This window comes from Micromys minutus (assembly GCF_963924665.1).
Source record: "Micromys minutus genome assembly, chromosome: 9".
Classification (NCBI taxonomy): Eukaryota; Metazoa; Chordata; class Mammalia; order Rodentia; family Muridae; genus Micromys; species Micromys minutus.
The window spans coordinates 53,511,797-53,531,179 of NC_137978.1; the positions used below are offsets into that span (position 1 = coordinate 53,511,797).

Here is a 19,383-nt window from a genome sequence, read left to right on the forward strand (position 1 = left end):
CAAGGTGGTGTGCCCGCTCTCCTATGGTGACATGTGACCCAGAGACAGGAGACTCTTGGAAGCTCTAGGGACAGCTACCCCAGAGTAGGCAGGATGATAGGATCTCAGAGTAGAGGAGGCGGGTCCCCAGCACCCGAGGCCTCCGTCCGACCTCAACACGCCCGTCACACACACCCGTACCTGCTCTCACACGCACAAACCTGCCCACCATCCTGAGTCACTGGAAGGACTGAAGACGCTGCTCAGAGTAGCACCCGCCATGATTCTCATCCATACCCTGTATCACCATCTAATCTCTCACCAGGCCGGGTCTTTCACGTCACGGAGAGGCAGGGGCAGTTTTTCTTCTGTCTTGATGCTGGTCATCCAGGACTGAAGTGAAACCCCAGCTAGGCCATGCAGACGGACTCAGGTCTACCTCAGAGCTTCCTACTCCCAAGAAGGCCCCAGAGGGACACAACGTAGACCAGATCCACAGCAAAGACACCAGGAAGCTGTCCCCCTGCTGACCCCTTGACTGGAATCCCCCCCCCCCCCCCCCCCGGCCAGGCATCCCCCGCTGTCCGCCACACACAATAGCCTCTCCCTCCCAGGCCGGAGTGTGGCTTAGCCCAGCTCCATAACGCTACACCACTAATAAGATTAAAACGTATCTCCTTCTCACAGTATTGATTCATAGCCCTGATTTACCTCTGCTTCTCGGCGGCTACAAAACGGATGTGCGGGCCGACACCTTAATCTCTATCCTTCTTCACAGTGCCGGCAAATAACTGCTAATTAATACCTTTCTGCCTCCAGTAGCCTGCCAGCTCGGAGGGACATCAATACACGTGGCTCTCTGCCACCTAGCCCGTAGTGCCCTCGCTGGGCCCTGTGAGACCGGAGGCAGTCAGAGCCAGTCGAGCTGACCGGGCGAGGGGTGGGCCCTCACTCTCAGTCCATCAACACACACAACCAGGAAGCAGAAGTGTAGTCAGGAGTGACGGATAGACACTGGGGAACCCAGCTCCCCTAAACACAGCACTGCCAGGGAGCTTCACAGAAAGTCATCCAGGGTTGGTTCTGTACGAGTTTGGTCCCACCTCCTGCCCTGTGGTTTTATTGTCGTTGGTGGGTTCTTTGTTGTTGTTGTTGTTGATTTGGGGGGGGGGTGGATTGAAAAACTTTGTTTCTGGCATCTAAGGCTAAAGGGTACCAGTGACCTGCAGATGACAGGTAAAGACCCACAGAGGAAAAGGCCAGTGACTAACAGCTGATCTCTTGACGCTTCCCTTCATCTCCTTGTTCCACTCAAAGACACCTCCGCTGAGAAGCCACCCTGGACTGTCTTTCCTTCCACCCCAGGCCCCTCACTGACTCCTGTCCTGGGGTATTCTGTTCGCTGCAGGGCACAGCCAGATGTTACAGCTGCTCCGGTGTCAGTCCTGGGGTCCCAGGTATTGCCACATCTGCCAGCACATGGCAGATCCGTCAGTGTCAGATAAGCAAGTTGCAGATGGTAACAATGCAGTTGTAATATGGAGAACAAGATGCCCTCCTTCCTCTCTCCTAAAGACACCTCCAGTCCTTCAAGGGGGTTCTGTAGACACCGCCATGGTGTGTGTTCAATGGCTCCTAACAGATGTGCCACACCCTTCACCCTCCACGGCTCCTGTCAGCAGTGGGGAGAAGGTGCTGCTCCATCAGATATAACCAGGTGCTTTCTCTGGTCCCAAACTCAGGAGCTGCTGGGTGAGTCCCAGTCATCCCCGTGGTCAGCAGGGGACAGAGAGTAACTCCTCTTGGGAGAGGACAATGGTCTGGCCCTAGATTTGCAGAGACCTCAAGGGAAGAGTCATGAACTCAAGACTAGGGGCATGAACCCTGTGCTGTGTGACTCTGGCTCAGCCCCTCAGCCTCTATAAGCCCATCCTCCACACGGCTACTACAAGACCAGATGGGTTAGAGCTGTGTGAACACCTCACAGGGCTCTCCCTCTGGAATCCGTGCACATCTGTAGGGTTTCCTTCTCACACAAGCGTGTAACACGTGGCTCAGGCCCTGCTCTGAGAGGAGGGGCAGGAATAGCCAGCAGCTGTGCCAGCCAGAGCCAGCTCGGGTGCTCTTAATAAAACACAATGAAGCGTGGGATCCTAGGACATTTCTGCTAATTCAAGGCTCCCGTGAGGCGAGGCAGAGCTGTAGATTGGGAGTGGGGAGGGCAGGGCATAGGGAGTGTCTTAGGGAAGGGTAAGGAGATAGAGAGGGGCATCTCTGCATTGAAGGTGGGAAGAATCTGAGACATTTATGTCCCTCCTGGTGGCTTGGGACAACTCATGGCTCCCTAGGCTTCAGTGTTCCCCAAGTGGAACTTGCCCCCTGCAGCCTAAGGTTGGGACTACCCCTTCCCTTCCTGTCCTCACCCCTGAAGGCTGTGTTACTTCCAAAGTGATGCCTGGGAAACCCAGCCAGGAAAGCACAACATGAATCCCAGCATCAGGAATGAGCCACTCCTCTGCTACCATTATGGCCCATGTGCCACCTCCCATGGTGGTAGCAAGTTATCTAGTGGAAGACTGGAGATTCCAGAGAGCACAGTCCGGAAGCTGTGAACCGGTCAGATACTGGATACCCTTTTCTGCTTCCAAGGCCCCTCGAAGCTCACCGGACTCTCTTTCCTTCACTGTAAAACTGTGAGCCCAGCCTCCAACCCCGCGGTCCTGCCATGACAGCCGTCCAGTGCGTTGTTCTTGCAGCTCCTACACCTGAAGGAGAGCAGATGTGTGGTAGATGTGACGCTCCCCACTGAACCCACATGTGGCCATCGCTTCTTTCAGCCGCCTTCTTGCTCCTTGCAGGTGCCTCATCCCTTTCACGGAGACCCTGTTCTCTAGTTCTGCCCTTGAGGAGGCAGCTCAAGGGGAAAGCCTCTACCTTAGTCTAATTCACCACACACCCAGTGTCTGCTGTGCTGCTTTTAAGACAGTGAGAATCCAGTTAATGCTTGTTGGAGAAAGATGGATGGGTGGGTGGATGGATGGATGGGTAGATGGATGGATGAATAGATGGGTGGGTGGGTAGAAGGGTAGGTGAGTGTATGTATGTGTGTGGGGTGTGGATGTATAGATAGTGGATGGATGAATGGGTGGATGTATGGGTGGGTGAGTGAATGGAAGGATGGATGAATGAGTAGGTGGGTGGATGAATGGATAGATAAATGTGTGAATGGATTAATGAATGGATGGATAGATGTGTGGATGGATGGATGGATGGATGGGTGGGTGGATGGATGGATGGATGGATGGATGGATGGATAGATGGATGGGTGGGTGGATGGATGGATGGGTGGATGGATGGATGGATAGATGTGTGGATGGATGGATGGATGGATGGATGGGTGGGTGGGTGGGTGGGTGGATGGATGGATGGATGGATGGATGGATGAATGGATGGATAGATGGGTGGGTGGATAGATGTGTGGATGGATGAATGAATGGATAGATAGATGTGTGGATGGATGGATAAATGGATGGATGGATGGATGGATGGATGGGTGGGTGGGTGGATGGATGGATGGATAGATGTGTGGATGGATGGATGGATGGATGGATGGGTGGGTGGGTGGATGGATGGATGGATAGATGTGTGGATGGATGGATGGATGGGTGGGTGGGTGGGTGGATGGATGGATGGATGGATGGATAGATGGGTGGGTGGATAGATGTGTGGATGGATGAATGGGTGAGTAGATTGATGGATGGTGGATGGACAGATGGATGGTGGATGGACCGACAGATGAATAGATGGGTGGATGGGTATGTGGGTGACACTGTGAGTGGATGAGAGGATGGATGTATGACAGATGGCAGACAGATGCAATAGATAGGTGTATATATAGATCAATGGGGAGGTGGATCAATAGAACATTGGGAAGTGAGAAACTTCCTTGCTTCCTTGCTACTTTGACTCTGGAGGCCTCATGATCCCATCCAAAGCTTTGGGTGTTCCTGGTGAGAAGGTCCTAAGCTCCCAAGGAGCACACACATATCTGCCATCTTCCCAAACTCTGCAGGCTTCTGCATTGTCCCAGGGCTGGCACCGGTTTGTGTGAGAGAAGCTGAAACGGCTCATAAGGCATTACATTACATATTACATATAAAGGACATGGGTGTACAAAAGTCAAAAGTCCTGGGCAGCTTGGAGCACAGGAGCACAGGCCCTTCTGTCTAGCTTTGAGTGTCCTCGGTAGCCTTCTGAGTAGACCACCCATCCTCCACTTCTTCCCAGAACACCAAGCAATGGGTTTCCTTGAAGCTGTGCTCTCTGAGGTTTCAGGAAGAGAGAAAGATGGTTGTAGACCTTGTGTGCTTTCCGGGCACCATGGGCTATGTATCCCCGGTCAACCACCCACCCACCCAACCCCACACCACGTCTGCTGAGCCTCAAATGAGGCATTAAACACAACTATACAATCTGCATGTATGGTTCCCTTCTGTGTGAAGCAAGGCTGCTTATGTGAACTTCTTTCAAGTCTAAAGTCCCAGCTTGCTCTCCGCAGGAAGCTGTTAGCTACTTCCCGTAAAGAAGCAATAGTAATCATGTAGCCAGAGACAACAGGACAGGGAGCATCTTCCACTGACAGAGATGCACAGAGGACTGGTCCCAGTGACCTTCCCCAGTGGTTGTAGAGCCACAGAGCCCCACCAGGAGCCACCCAGGACAAAGCAAAGCTCAAGTTAAACCAGGCTGGCAGAGAGACAAGCAGGCAGCAAACATGGCCACACACTAGCCATGCTACCTTGAAAAAGTGACTTAAGATCTCTGGGCTACACTTTCTTTTGCAAAATGATGAATCCACACCAGCAAGTGCTTGGCAGAGGAAGGTGTCCTGGGAGTGAATTCAGCCTGCCGAGAACAGATGCAACACCGGACACAAAGAGGACGCTTCAAGGACATTTGTTGTTGGGACTGCTTGCAGTGGACCTGGGCCTGGGAGGCGCCATCTTGGACCACGAGACCAGAACTGTGCCCTGGTTCACATAGCTAATGGAAGACTTAGCAACCACTGGTCCCAGAAGCCCATGTGTGACTAAGACACACCAGCAAACACAGTAAAGAGGAGGAGTTTGAGTTTACAATTCAATGGTTTGGTCAGTTGTATTTTTTTTTAAATCTCAATTGGGTGCTTCTACCCCACTTTTGATCATTCAGCACACATTCAGATAACAGGCACAAGACTTTTATATTTATAAGCTGGGGCAGATATCTTCTCTCTAAGCTATTAGAATCTACTTCCTCATCAATAACCCTGAGTTATAGCTTGTCATGTACTATCCGGACCACTCTTAACTACAACTGGCCAGCCCTCACTGCCATGTTTTCATAACTCCCCTACCCCATGGTGTCTTCTCCTCTCTCCAGTCTCTTCTCTCTCCTCATGGTCTTCTCAGATCCCAAGCCCTGGAACTGAAACCCCATCTATCTCTCGCCTGCCCAGCTATAGGCTGTAAGCATCTTCACTCACCAATCAGGGTAACTTGGGGAAGGGCAATGTCACATCACATCACTAGGGTCTCCGTGAGCATTGCCTTGTTCCTGAGGGCAACCAGGGCCAATATTTAGCACTACAATAGTAGCAATGGACCGCAACAGCAGCCCATCATGACAGGAAAGGCACGTGTGCAAAAGTGTGAGACAGCTAGTCATGTGATATGCTCGGGCAGAAAACAGGGAGCGAAGGATGCTGGTGCTCAGCTTACTTTATCCATTTCATTCTCTTCAGGACCCCAGGTAAAGGGTGTCTCCCCACCTTAATGACTTAATTGGGATAACCCCTCAATGACCTGCTGAAGGACAACTCAGTCTAGACAATCTCAGGTCCTGTCAAGTTGGCAGTGAGCACCAGGGAAACCATTTCAGAACAGGTCTAGCCAACATCCACTGAAGCCACCTGGCTCCCTTCTTTCCCTGGCTCCCAGAACTCCAGGTACCTCAGGTCCTTTGTAGACACTTGGTTTCTGCAGCTCCCACATTTCCCATGCAAACTCCTGTGCAATCTTCAAGACCCAGTCATGTATGGCCTCCTGTAGAGATCTTTGGCTTGCACATACACCTTGATCCACGCTTCCTTTAGCTTACAGGAGGGTAGTTGAGAGAATGTGTGGGGGTGAGGTATTTTATAGACATAAGCTCCCCAGGGCTTAGGAAACCCAGGCTGGAGGTCTTCCCACCAACTCTGACCCATGTCAAGGTCAATTAGAAACTGTCTCTTGGAAAGCCAGCCCCATGACTGTTTGAGTATGAACTATGAATGTTTCCCTCGGTTTAGCAAGGTGTACATTATACCCAGAGCGAGTGGAGTGGAGTGGTACTTTCTGTGATGTATCATGTGAAGACCAGTGTGTTCGGACGTGCCAGGAACAAAGGCCGTGGAAAGGGCTCTTGGGTTGGCTACCAGAGCAGAGTGAAAAGCAGGCAGGATCCACCAGCACCCAGTGCCCAGGGAAATGGAATTCTTAGACAGCCTAGCTCTCTGCCCAAGGAGTGTGTACAGTGACTCACTCACGGTCTTAGTCAGGGTTTCTATTCCTGCACAACACTTCATGACCAAGAAGCAAGTTGATGAGAAAAGGGTTTATTCAGCTTACACTTCCACATTGCTGTTGGTCAACCAAGGGAAGTCAGGACAGGAACTCACAAAGAGCAGGAACTTAGAGGCAGGAGCTGATGCAGAGACCATGGAAGGATGCTGCTTACTGGATTGCTTCCCCTGGCTTGCTCAGCCTGCTTTCTTACAGAACCCAAGACGACCAGCCGAGGTATGGCACCACCCACAATGGGCTGGGTCCTCCTCCCTTGATCACTAGTTGAGAAAATGCCTTATAGCTGAGTCTCATGGAGGCATTTGCTCAAAGGGGGTTTCTTTCTCTGTGATAACTCCAGCTTGTGTCAAGTTGACACCAAGCCAGCCAGTACACCAAAAGAACACAGAAGTAGGTCCTTATTAAACAATTTGAACAGTCTGGTGCAGAGCAAAAGTAATAGCTTGGAAATATCACCTGCTACAACTTAGTCCCCAAGGTGGTGCCAGATGTCCCAAAGGATCACGCAGGTCACAGAGCCAAGAGGGGTGGGTAAAAAAGGAAAAGGCTGAGCTAGGACCTGTTCAGAAGCAGAGCCAATGGCAGTACTGGCTGCATGGACAGTTGTGAGTCGGCTTGAGGCAGGGGAGTTTTGTCTTGCCCCCAGCACTTTAGAGAAGGTGCCAGAGAAGAAATTGCGGCTGGCATTTGTCACAGCAATTTTCGCCGAACGCCATGTGCATAAGCTTCTCTCCTGAGTTTCAACTGGCAAAATTAGCAGCTATCAAAGTCAATTTGAACCCTCCAGTAGACGGAGGAGGGGCTAGGATGGGAAAGTTGGGGGTCAAGAAGCAGGGAGCTGAGTGGCCAGGTGTGGGGCTGTTCCCAGGGGAGACTTTGGGGTCAGCTACTCCCTACTGAGAGAGCTCTTTAAAAAGCCAGGAAGTAAAGCTCACTCATGAGTCTTCTTCCCTTGCCCACATTTGTCAGGCAGAGTAGTGGTCACTGCTTGGAGTGGTGAGGTTGGAGCGTGTTGGTGATGAATGTCATTTGGGTAGCTTGTGGCAAGAGCCGGTGGGGATGTGCAGAAAGACAATCAGAATGGATCTAAGGAGAAAGAGAATCTCTGTGGGAAACAGAGTGGAAAATGCACCGGGAATGATGAAGCGGCATGCCCTGGGGTGAAGTCATCCATCAGTGGAACAGGGGGGCCGGAGATCCCGACGCATCCAGAGTTGGAAGGACATATGGCAAAGACTGCCATAGGCCAGCAGCATGGACGCTGGCAAACATTACACCCACTGCCATGTCCTGGAGAAGTAAGGTCACCTCCTTCCTGGCTCAGGGGACACCTGTCACGGGTCCTGTTCAGTGCCACTGTTAATGTAACAAGCCGGTCTCACACCACCACCACCATCACATCAGGCCTCCACCGAGAGCATCTTTTCCCTGACAGATGGGGAAACTGAGGCTGGAACAGGAGTGGGCAACTTCTCCTGAGCCAGCAGCATAGCTCACTCTTTCCCAGGCTAGAGTACCTTGAGTACCTCTGAGTACCTCGGAGCCCGACCTGGTACTTTTAGCTGGTGCTCAGTGGGTCCCAGCAGCAAACCCCACAGGCAACAGTTCCCTCTTTAGGTCCCTGTCAAGTCCCCTCTGTCCAGCCCACTCTGGCCTCAGAAAGCTTCACTGCATATTGCTTCCTGATCTCCGTGGTTCCCCCTTGCTACTGGAAACCTAGTCCCTTCATAAATGACCCTGTGATGGCCCCTGCCCTGAGTCCCCATGTCACCCTGAGGCACTCAGAGATCCTGCAGGCTGTTCCCCCAAAGCCCAAGCCTGCTGCCCCCTCCCTACCCAGTGGCTCACAGTTCCCACCCACTACCGCCGCCACAGACTACCTGATCCTCGCCACCTGCTCTGTGTTGCCTTTAACATTTTTCTTTAACTCTGCCCGGTATTTACTTAGATAAAGCCACTTTAAAGAAAGAGAGAGAATTTAAATCACAGCCCCCAAATGGCAAGGCAACACTAGTTGCTTTAAATAGACCGAGTGGCAAAGAAAACCAAACGGGAGCATGAGGTCTCTCACTCACAAAAGGCTTATGGCCCCCGTGAGGCAACTCTGTCCTTCTAGAAAGGGTCTGCTGGGTAGCTGAGACTAGCCTGGTACTTGCTGTGTAGCCCAGGGTAGCCTCAGCCTCATGGGTTCTAAGATAACAAGAAGTCCTGCCCATTTCAACCCAGCCCAACTTCCGGCTCGTTATCCTTTAACTGAATGAGGAGGTTAGAAGGGTGTGGCAGAGATCTCAAGATGGGTGGCATCCCCTGAGTTGTTGTCCTGGGCCAGGAAGGACAGCCTGAAAAAGGAAAGATGCAAGAGCGTCTGCCCAACCCCGTTTGTAGTGACAGCACCTGTCCTCACCAAAAAGGAATATGGCACAGCCCTGCCCCCTGTGAGACCTGCTGCAGTAGAAATGTCCCTCCCAACCATCCTACACAGTGGCCATCAGCCACCAGCACCTGTGATGATCTTGCCAAGTAGAGACTGGATTTTGCTCGTTCATCTGTCACATGGGCATTTTGTTTAGTATTTATCTTTTTATTTGTGTGTGTGCGTGTGTGTAAGTCTGAGTTTGTATGTATGTGTGAGCGTGTGTATATGTATGTTTGTATTCATGTAACTGCTGTGCATGTCTGTGTGTATTTGTGTGTATGTGTACTTGTGTGTGTGTATGTTTGTGTGCATGTCTGTATGTATATGTGTGTATTATGTAGGTATATATGTATGTATGCGTGCACGTATGTATTTATGTGTATTTGTGTGTGTGCACAACTGTATTGACTGACTCCCATGCAGGCATGCGTGGAGACCAGAGGCTATTGTTGGAATGCCTATTTTCAGTTTCTTCTCTAGCTTCTCAAGGATCCTAGAGGCTTTCTTTTGGCTAGACTGTGAGGTCAGCAAGCCCCGAGGATCCACCTACCCCAGCCCAGGGATCATGGGTGTGCACAAGACCTGGCTTTCTCATGAATTCTGCGGGCAGTACTCTAGCTATGGCATCCAATGGCTATGGCTCAAGACTGCACATCCCATGATGGCCAGGACAAGCCCATTCATCCTCCCTTTGGATTTACAGAACCCTTCCATCTTCACCTCTGCACAGGGAGTGCAGAAGGAGGAGGAGGAGGAAAGACGTATCTGGCTCCTGAGCCAAAAAGCTCCTCGATGCAGTTCGGGCTAACTTAGAAGCCACTAACCCTTCTCTCTCAGGCAGCTCTAGCCTCAGGAGCCTCCATGCAGGCTGCTTAGCCTCTGTCTCACCCCACCTCAAGCTCCCCAGCCAGGCGGCAGGCCCATCCCCCGCACCCCCATTCACACCGCTTCCCCTCTCATCGAGTAGTGACCCACTTTTCTGCAGCCGGAGGGAACAAAGAGGCCTTTGTGGAGTGGCCATCATGGCTGTCCCCACGGTGCTCCTTCCGCCCCTGCCTGGGACAGTAGGTGCCCCGTGACAATTAGCAGCTGTTCACCTGCTCTCTGGAGCTAGGCACCTGGCCTTTGGCTATTATATGGCTTGAATTTCTGCTTGATGGAATACCAGGGCTGGCTCAGGCGAGGAGGCATGAGCGCCAGCTACAAATGCTGTTGCCAGCACCCCCCAAATGCCCAGCCTGGCCTCTGTGCCCCAGAGCCTCTGTTCTGCCTATCCAGCCCAGCAAAATGTAAAGGCAGCCTAGTGGATGCCTTCCTTTTAGGTGGGGTGGGTGAGAGGAAGGAAGGACAGAGCTGGCTGGGGAGACAATGGTAGAGCCCACGAATAGAGACAAACAAGGCCATTAGAGGGGCCTCGAGGTGACAGAAACAAAAGGGCAAAGGGGACAGCCTGGGAAAAGAACAAATACCCAGCAGCTCGGCTGCCTTATCCTCTGGTAGCTCCTGTGATTTATGAAGCTGGGGACTGCCCCTACAACACACACACACACACACACACACACACACACACACCGCCCCATGTGCTGCCAAATCCCCACCAAGCACTGGAAACTCTCCCCTGGAACTCTTCACAGTGAGCTCTCCGGGCATGAGAAGCTGGAACACGCCCCCACCCATGCCCACATTACTCTACATGTTCTTAAGAAACAGTCCTTCCTATCCCTTGCCTCTGAGTTCATGTTATTAACAGGGAAAATAAATGAGTCAGGCGGACTACTGAGAGGCTGAGGCAGGGGGATTATGTGAGCTCAAGGCCAGCAGAAGCAATTTACTGAACCCCTGTATCAAAAAGAAAAAGGTCCAGGCGTGGTAGTATACACCTTCATTGTCAGCACTCAGGAGGCAGAGACAGGAGGATCTCTACGATTTGAATCCAGCCTGGTCTGCATTAAAATGTTCCTGGACAGCCACTAGAGACATTCCATCTAAGCAACAACAGAAGCAATAACAAAAGTTCTGGAGGAGGCGTAGCTCACTAGATCATTCACCTATCACACACAAGGCCTTGAGTCCCAAAATAAGTAAAATTAAAAAAAAAAAAAAATCAAACACTGAGAGGAACAGAAAACTTCCCTCTCCTCTGACTCCAGAACTCTGTAGCTCCAAGAGTTTGGAACTTAGTAGGTTCTTTACAATGCCAGCCTGGGTCTGTACTGTATCACCTTGCCTCCGAACTTGCTGGGCAGGGCTTGTGGATACAGCAACAGCAGCTCACACGCTTGTCCTGCACCAGGCATCATGGCCGCCTCCTTTTACCTGACACGCCTATTCCAGCAGCCCTCCCTGACTTGTGCCTTTGGGGAAACCAAGGCTGAGAGCTATGACTGCCACCATTGGGGCACATGTTGGAGATAAGACCTGACCAGTCAGGTGCCTTCTAGAGATCTAGAAGTTTCTCCATAGACAGCCATCAGTTGTGGCTTTGGTTTGGGCTACGCAGACATGGAAGATCCCAGTCAGAACATCTGGAGCCATGGGAAGTCCCTGAAAGGTAGTGAACCTTCCTAGAGAATATCTTATCTCTGGGAGCCCCAATAACCATTCATCACTCAACAGAGGTTCCAGAGAGCTCCCAGCTACAGGGCCAAATTCACTTGGACTCCCAGGCTCCAAGTACTGACCAGATCCTGGGCCTGGCGAACAGAAGACTCCGCCTGCCACCCATCCACAGTCCAGCAGCAAGCTCAATTGCTGGCCACACCTTCCAGGCTCAGTGGCATAATTTTGTTCTTCCATATTTCTTAGACACACACACACACACACACACACACACACACACACACACACACATCCTCTTAAGACTTTAAGTTAGTTTATGATTTTGTGTTGGGCCACGTTCTTAGCATGTTGAGGCTGAGTGTGACCTTGCGACCCCTTGACCAAGAGCTCTGACGGACATGACTGTGTTATCCTCACAGCTTCCCTAGGCCAGCTCTCTCATCTCCGGGCCATTTCTGTGTTGTCTGTTGAATGGTTTACTCTCTGAATGTTTTCAAGCCAAGCAGTACTATGTGGAGTGTTCTCACACTTGGGACCCTCCATGGAAGTCCCTTTGGGTCTGAGGTAGTCATTACTAGTGAAGGGCATCTGCTGATAGATACAAAGTCAGCCTGCAGTGGGTGTAAGTGAAGGATGGGCGGATCCATGTAGCCTGTCAGAAACTTCCAGACCACACCCCTTAGGGCTCACTGCATGGGGAGTGTGTCATGTAAAATCTCACCCCTCCCCCAGTCTCTGCTTTTTATTTATTTATATTTATTTATATTTATTTATGTGAAACAGGATCTCATGTAACCCACACCTGCCTATGTTGGTCTTGTGCATGCTAGGCCAACACTCTAATCGAGTCATCCCTCTGTCCCCAGCTCTTGCTTTCTAAAAGACAAAGAAGCTAAGACTGAAGTAGGCAGTGACAAGCCCAGGTACACTGTGCCAGTCAGTGGCCTGCTCTGAGCCCAGTTCAGGTGGAGACAGGAGCTCGTATATCCACCGGGCACTGGGCCGTAGGGAAGAAATAGATGTAGACCCAGCAGGCCCAGCCGTTCTGCCTGGTGTTTTCCACCCGGTTCTTCTGGGTTCTGGATACAGCGCTGACCATTTCTGGATGACGGTGTACCCAGCACAGCCAGTTTCACATTTGTAATTCGGGGCTAAGGAGAGACAAGTAAAGAGATGCCTGGTGTGGAGCCACCCTTCTTGCCGCAGGGTAGCCTTGGGTGGACCACAGGAACTACCCAAACCTCATAGTCTAGTCTTCAAAATGGGTACCCACCTTACAAATAGGGGTTTCAAGAGGGTGTAACACAGACTGCGGCTACATCTGTCTGGTACATAGTCACTGTTCAGTAGTAGCTTTCCCTTCTCTTTCTCTTTCCCTCCCTTCTCATCTCCAAAATTTATCACCAGCCAAGGGCAGTACCCTCCCTCCCCCAGGGGAGCCCATTGGTAACAGGAAACCTCTTGGTCCTCCCACAGTCTTCTACACTTGACTGGCCTGCCCAGATTCCAGCCAGTGTGTGTGTGTGTGTGTGTGTGTGTGTGTGTGTGTGTGTGTGTGTGTGTGTGTGTGTGCTGACAAGTTCTCACACTCCCAGAGGTTGCAGAGAGATGCCAGGAGACAAGCCAGCTCCAGGGACAACATCATTCATTCATGTGACCAGGTCAGTGACCTGCCAGGCTTCTGCAAGGGAGCCTGTTGTTCCAAGGGCAGAAGAAGGCTTTTGATGCCAGGAAGTTTGCTGGAAAGTCCAGATCAGCTCAGAGAGCTGCAAGCCTTCTCGGGCCCTTTTGCTGAAACAGAAAGCTGCCTGCTGGGTTTTCTAAGCCAGGACATGAGTATCCAAAGTTATAGGTGACTTATCGGTCCAAATAGTCCTGCTCTCAGCATCCACTACATGTTAGGGTGAGACACAATACTGAACGGAAACAAATGAGGGCCCTGTCCTACTCAGCAGAGGTGACGGCACGGGTCTCAGAAATCACTGAGTGTGGCTTGGTCTCCAGAGAAAGGCAGAGAACAGGGATGGGACCAACCACCTCTAGCCAGTAGACAACACACGCTCTTCCCAGTGTGACCAGGAGAAGAATAATCCTGTTCCACAAACAGGGTCCAGTGCTGTTTATCTTTCTCTTGAGCTGGAAGTGCTCAGAGGTAACTATGACTGACACAGGGACCCCCTCCCCAACCCTCAGGCTATCAAATGTTCTAGCTGGCTCCATCTTACCTCCTCCCTGAGAGGCAAATCTCATCATCCCACCAACACTGGGCTCTGGAAACTGTAGAGGAAAGTTTCTGAGGGCCTCGTTGGAAAGGAGAGTGGTTCTCGGTCTACTTGACCCTGCAGACTCTTCGGCTTCCAGAGAGCATCTGATGTCTGGGGTCTTACGTGAGGGCCACAGGGGCCACACCTGCCTGTCCCTGAGGTCAGCTTTCCTCTAGAGACACCCGAGTGCATCCGGGAGCAGCTCTGGCCAGAAGCATGCAACCCGTGGAGGCTCAGCTCCCTCACTAGTTTGCAAATGTGTCTAAGTCAAACTGAGAAAAGGTCTATGTGCCTTGGATCAGGGAGAGGCTGGCAGACATGCCAGCTTTCTTCCTTGGCTGAGATCAAGCCCAAACTTCCAGACCTGATGATTCTCTGCTGCCTTGGGCTCCACAGTGTCTGTCTCCTGCTCCTAGCTTTACACCCAGGAGAGGCTTCTGTGGAACTTTGACCAGACAGTAGACCTTGGGGATTAAGGGCCTCCCTCTTGCCTCTGCTCCACTGGAAACAAACAGTAGGGGCCTGCCACCCTGTTTGCTCCCTGGAACTTATTCCTAAATATGGGCACCTCCTAGGGGCAACACCACAGGAGTCACCATCTGTGGTTGAAATGGAAAAACCAGCACCCTTAGCACATAGCTCCATGTGGCTTCCAAGGGTGACAGTGCAGCTGTGTGCAGACTGCTTCAGAGACTCCAAGTCTCCACACACAAAGAAGGTTGCCAATTTGTGGTTTTAAGGAATGGGAAGGGAAAAGAATGGAAGAGAAGGGGAGAGAAAGGAAGAGAAGAAAGTGATATGAGACTTAAGGGGGGCATACAGGAAGAACAGGAGGGGAAGAGTGGGAAGGCAAAGAAAAGAAATGAGAGAAAGAAGTAAGGGGAAGGGAAGGGAGGGAGAGGAGATGGGGAAGGGGAGGGAAGAGGAGGAAAAAGAAGGGAGGGGAGGAAAGGACAAAGAAGGGCAATGGAAGGGAGGGGAGAGAAAAGAAGACTGGGGGAGGGGAGAAATAAGAAGGGAGGGGAAGGGGAGAGAAAAGAAGGGAGGAAGGGGAGGAGAAGGAAAAGAAAGGAGGGAGAGAGAAGGGAAAAGAAGAATGAGAGATACATTTATCTCTTCAGGGACATGCACACACACACACACACACACACACACATATTGGAATGAGGTCATGCCTGTTGGCCCTTCTCTTTGCAGATATACCCTGCCCCCCAGCAGATGCCCACTGATTTTCTTAATGATGACAGCATCTACTGGGGACACACCCTCTCCCATCTGTGCAGATGAACGCACTGAATAATTCTTTCACCTTGAGTTTGGTGAAGGATGAAGTGGGCACACTGAGATGTGAATTCCCCTGCTATCCTCAGGGGTGGGCATAAGGAGGGAGTGCCAGTCTTCCCAAGGAGCAGAGCCGGGGCTGGGAGACAGAGAGCACAGTGCTAGCCCCCTTCTCCCCCCTTGCTGACTGAGTGACTTTGACTGTCACTTAACTTTCCTGAGTCTCAGTTTCCTCCTCTGCTGAATGGGACAACCAGGAAAAAAAAAAAAAAAAAAAAGCACAGGGCATTCACTACTCCTTCCCCCACAAGGCAAAGGATCCACCTTCCGTGGAGCTGTAAGCATCAGCCAGGGTATTCGGGCTGAAGACATCCTTTAGAGGGCCCTTGGCAGCCTTGGCTAGCACACCTGGAAGTTGGCTGCCAGAGGGGAGAATGGAAAGAGAGCCCCGGGTCAAAGCCAGGAGGGAGTTAAAAGGAGCTCTGCCTGTCTGTGATCTCAGAGTGGAGCCTCAGTTTCCTAATCTGTAACAATAGGTTTGCAGAGTCATCTTGCAGTGGGAGTGAGGACATGTTGGTACAGTGGAAGCTATGGAGGGGAAGTCCAAGTTCAAAATACCACTGGATTCCAGGAAGAGAGGGGTCTTAGATTGTGTTAACAAACAAACAAACAAACAAACAAACAAAAGTCAGGAACCAAGACTATTCCAGCTCTGGGCACTGACCTCTAGGGCAACACAAAAACAAAGCTCCCTGCTCGAGGCATTGGGATTTTAGGGGTAGAGATGAAAGTCACAAAGTTCAGTGACCCAGGAACTCAGAAGTCGGAAGTCGTTCCGAGCCTAACTGAAAACCCCCAATTATGTAAGTTAGACTTCTCAGGAACGCGTTCTTGGGTGTGAGGAGGCGTGGTTTAGAAAGGGGCGGGGCCACGGAGACCTGGACGGGTGAGATTGCCGCCCCCCCCCCCCCCCGTTCAGTCCCCAGCAGTGGATGGGAGGAGTGTAGTGTCTCCACGCGGCGGGGCTTAGAGAGGAGCAGAAAGAGGACCATCTATGAAGCCCATCTACCTGTTCGCAGAGCCATAGTTCCCCATCGTCGTGAGCCTCATCGAGTCAACCCTCAGACCTCACCCAACTGCAGAACGGGAGCTTGCAGGGGCGTCCCACCCCCTCCGTCCCCCCACGGACTCGGACAGTCTAGGTCTCTGGACCCTTTAATTCTAATTAGGTCTTTCCAGAGCCCACTGTTTTCAGGGGAGAATGGTCCAGAGCTTAACCAGGCCAAGACCAAAGAGCCTCATCTCCCCCTCTCCTCAGCCTGGCGCACTTTTCTCTTTAGGGTCACTGCGCAAGTTCAAATGCGCAGTTTCCTATTGCCCGGTTCAGAGTGGCTTCAGGGAGTCCCTAGGCGATGACCAGAGAAACTGGCCTTCTTGGAAGAGCATAGTAGTAGGGACTGGGGTATGGGAGTATTGCAAACGGTACACATTTCTTTCGCTCTGCCCCCGCACTGGTCGTGCCCCTCCCGCTGCAGTGACTGTGTCCCTCTCGGGGAAGGCCAGTGTGTTTCTGGGTGCAATGCCTGAATCCACCCTCCCGCCTCTTCTCAGGCTTCCTTCACCCTGGCCGATTGGCTCCGCAACACTAAGCCAGGTGCACGGATCGCGGACGTCGCCGCAGCCTGCAGGAAGGGCGCCCTCCTCCGGCCCAGCATGCCGGTCACACCTCGCGAGGACTCTCTCGCTCCCACCTCGCACGGTGGCACCTAGCCTGCAAAGGGAAACTGGATCCCACCCTGAGGATTTTGCACCTCCACAGAGAAGAGGAGCCTCGGCTCCTCGGGGTCCCTTCGCCCAGCACAAAGTTTCGAGTCCGAGATCTGGGCCTGCGGAGCTGAGAGGCGGCGTGTACCCCCACCCACGTGCCCTGGTTCCACGCGTTCATCCCGGCACCCGGAGCAAGCGCTCCCCGCAGCCTGAGGAAGCTAGCAAGGCGAGCCAAAGCTTCAGGGCGCCGCAGCCAAGCCACAGACTGGGGTTCGCTGCTCAGGCTCTAGCTCGAAGGGTGGGGTCCTGACGCAGTCCGGGTTCCCCTACCCGGTTCTTCCCCTCCTCTCCCCCGCTTCTTTACACCAAGCGCATCCCAGGTTGAGAAAAAGGAGTGCTTCCCGTTCGGTCCCCATCCCCCAATCCTGCTCCCTGCAGTGTCCAGGTGAGGGCTCCATTTCCATAAAGCCTAGCATCTTCTCGGTGGCGCTGGAACCCGATTCTTCCACTTAGAATCTTTCCCTCTAGAGGCACCCATCTCAAAGGGAGTGCTCTTGTCCCCAAAGTTACAGCGAGATTTGGTATACTTCAGAAAGTATTTGCACCCAGAGAGGGTAGGAGGGACAAAGTACCTGCCTGGCATTCCTGTGGGTCACACCGGCCCCTCCCCCCACTGAATACAGAACCACCTCCGAAGGCTCAAATTCTCCCACCAGCGGACTAGGCTGTCTTCAAAGACTCGGGAGGTTGAAGATTGTAGGTTATTTTAGAGGCACGCCCCTTGGAGGACAATCTCAGGGCTCATATAGGTAGGTTTTCCTCAGTATGCGGGACAAGAATTGATCCTCCAGCACGGTCTAAATGGGACAGAGGCCAAGGCTCCACTAGAGACAATACCTACTTTTCCACACTGTCCCACCGCCCAGGGTAGCCCTGCTCTGATTTCAATGCCCATGGTTGGTTGTGACTTGACCTCGAGAAGGAGCTCCTCCCCCCACCCCACTCCCGCCTGTCTGGAGTCCCACCTATGACTCTGTTGGCCATGCCTCCGCCTTGCTGGGCTGGCATCTGCCCCCTGTTCCCTGCCGGGAAGGCACTGGGGCGTCAAGTTCGACTTCCACATCATTTAAGACCCACCAGAGGGCGGCGCTGGCTCCTCCCAGGCAGCCCCAGCCAGGCACTTTAGAACTGCCCCGCACACTGCCTCTGGACAACCCTTTGAGCTTCAGTTTCTCTCCATCTGGTTCAGCCTAGCCCGTGACCAAGCCCATGCAGGTCACACACAGACACGAGCGGTACTGTTGGACTCCCTCCAGCCCCAGATCACAGTTCCCTGCCCACCAGACACCCAGGTTCCCTCGATCCTCACCTGCTCCCAGACCAAAAGCTTATGGGACCTGAAGTCCCATACTTCCACGTGTAGCTGGGTACACTCCTGCCCAGATAGAACAGAAATACAGTCACAGGGCTGTCACACAGCCCTCTAGAGACCAGCAAACACACCCAGGATCGGCGTGAACTGCCACACCTCAGACATCCTTTCCTTAACAGGCTCACACATGTGGAGATGCTCACACACTTACCCTCATGAAGGAGTTCACACCACCAGACACTCAGACTTTCTCACCCTTCCGTGTTAACAACTGATCTAGACTCTCTGTTACCCCCTCACACATACAGACCCACACACCATCACACAGCCACATCTAAATGTACTCCCGTGCCCTCTCCACACATAGGTGATTCTCGGACACTCACCGACCCAATAAAGACACACACACACACACACACACACACACACACACACACACACACACTGGCACAAACCAACGAGGGTTTTCTCCAAAAGATCTATCCTCTCTTGCCAAGCTTCGCCGCACGGAAGCCCCCTTGGACTGCGCCGGAGATTCCCAGAGCTACCCGGGCCCGCGCCCTTCTCGGTCCCCGCGCGCGTCCCCCGGCCCCAGGCTCCGGCGGGCGCCCGCACACTCACCGTGCGCCAGGTCCAGGATCGCGGCGAGCAGCAGGCAGGAGGCGCGGCGGAGGCTTGGAGCAGCTCGCATGGTGCCCAGGAGCTGACGGCGCTGGCCAAGGCGGCGGCGGCGGCAGCGGCAGCGGCGATCGCGGTAGCGGCAGTGGGTCTCCTCGCCATGGGCTCAGAAGCGCTTGTGACCCAGGCCGCCGGCCGTGGCGGTGACGAGCAGCGAGGGGCGCCGCGGGGACGTCCCCATGCTACCGTGGCTCGGCCACCAGACTACCCGGGGCTGCTCTGGGCTGTACCGGGATGCTCCGGGATGCACCGACAGGCTACTCTGGGCTGTACTAAGATGCTCCGGGCTGCACCAGACGCACTGGCTGCTCTGGGCTGCGCAGGACCTGGCTGGGGCGCGCAGCTGCTCCCGGCTGCTCGGCTGCGAGCGGCGCCCTCGGCGGCCAGAGTCGGATCCGTGGCAGCGGCGGAGTTTGGAACCGAAGCTCTGCCCGCGCCGCCGCGCTCTGCCCCGCGCTCGCTCTT

The 19,383-nt window shown here is 53.0% G+C and overlaps 1 protein-coding gene across 2 annotated transcripts in view; it reads right to left on the reverse strand.

Annotated features, from left to right (window-relative positions):
• Window positions 1-18,931, reverse strand: part of IGSF21 (immunoglobin superfamily member 21) — a gene marked incomplete at both ends in the record, with an annotated part of 212,493 nt that extends 193,562 nt beyond the window's left edge. For both annotated transcript variants that reach the window (XM_080920972.1, XM_080920971.1), the window contains one exon: window positions 18,862-18,931. In XM_080920972.1, coding sequence (XP_080777098.1) covers window positions 18,862-18,931 — 70 coding nt within the window. The remainder of the gene's footprint in view (window positions 1-18,861) is intronic.
• Between the last annotated feature and the right edge of the window lie 452 nt (window positions 18,932-19,383).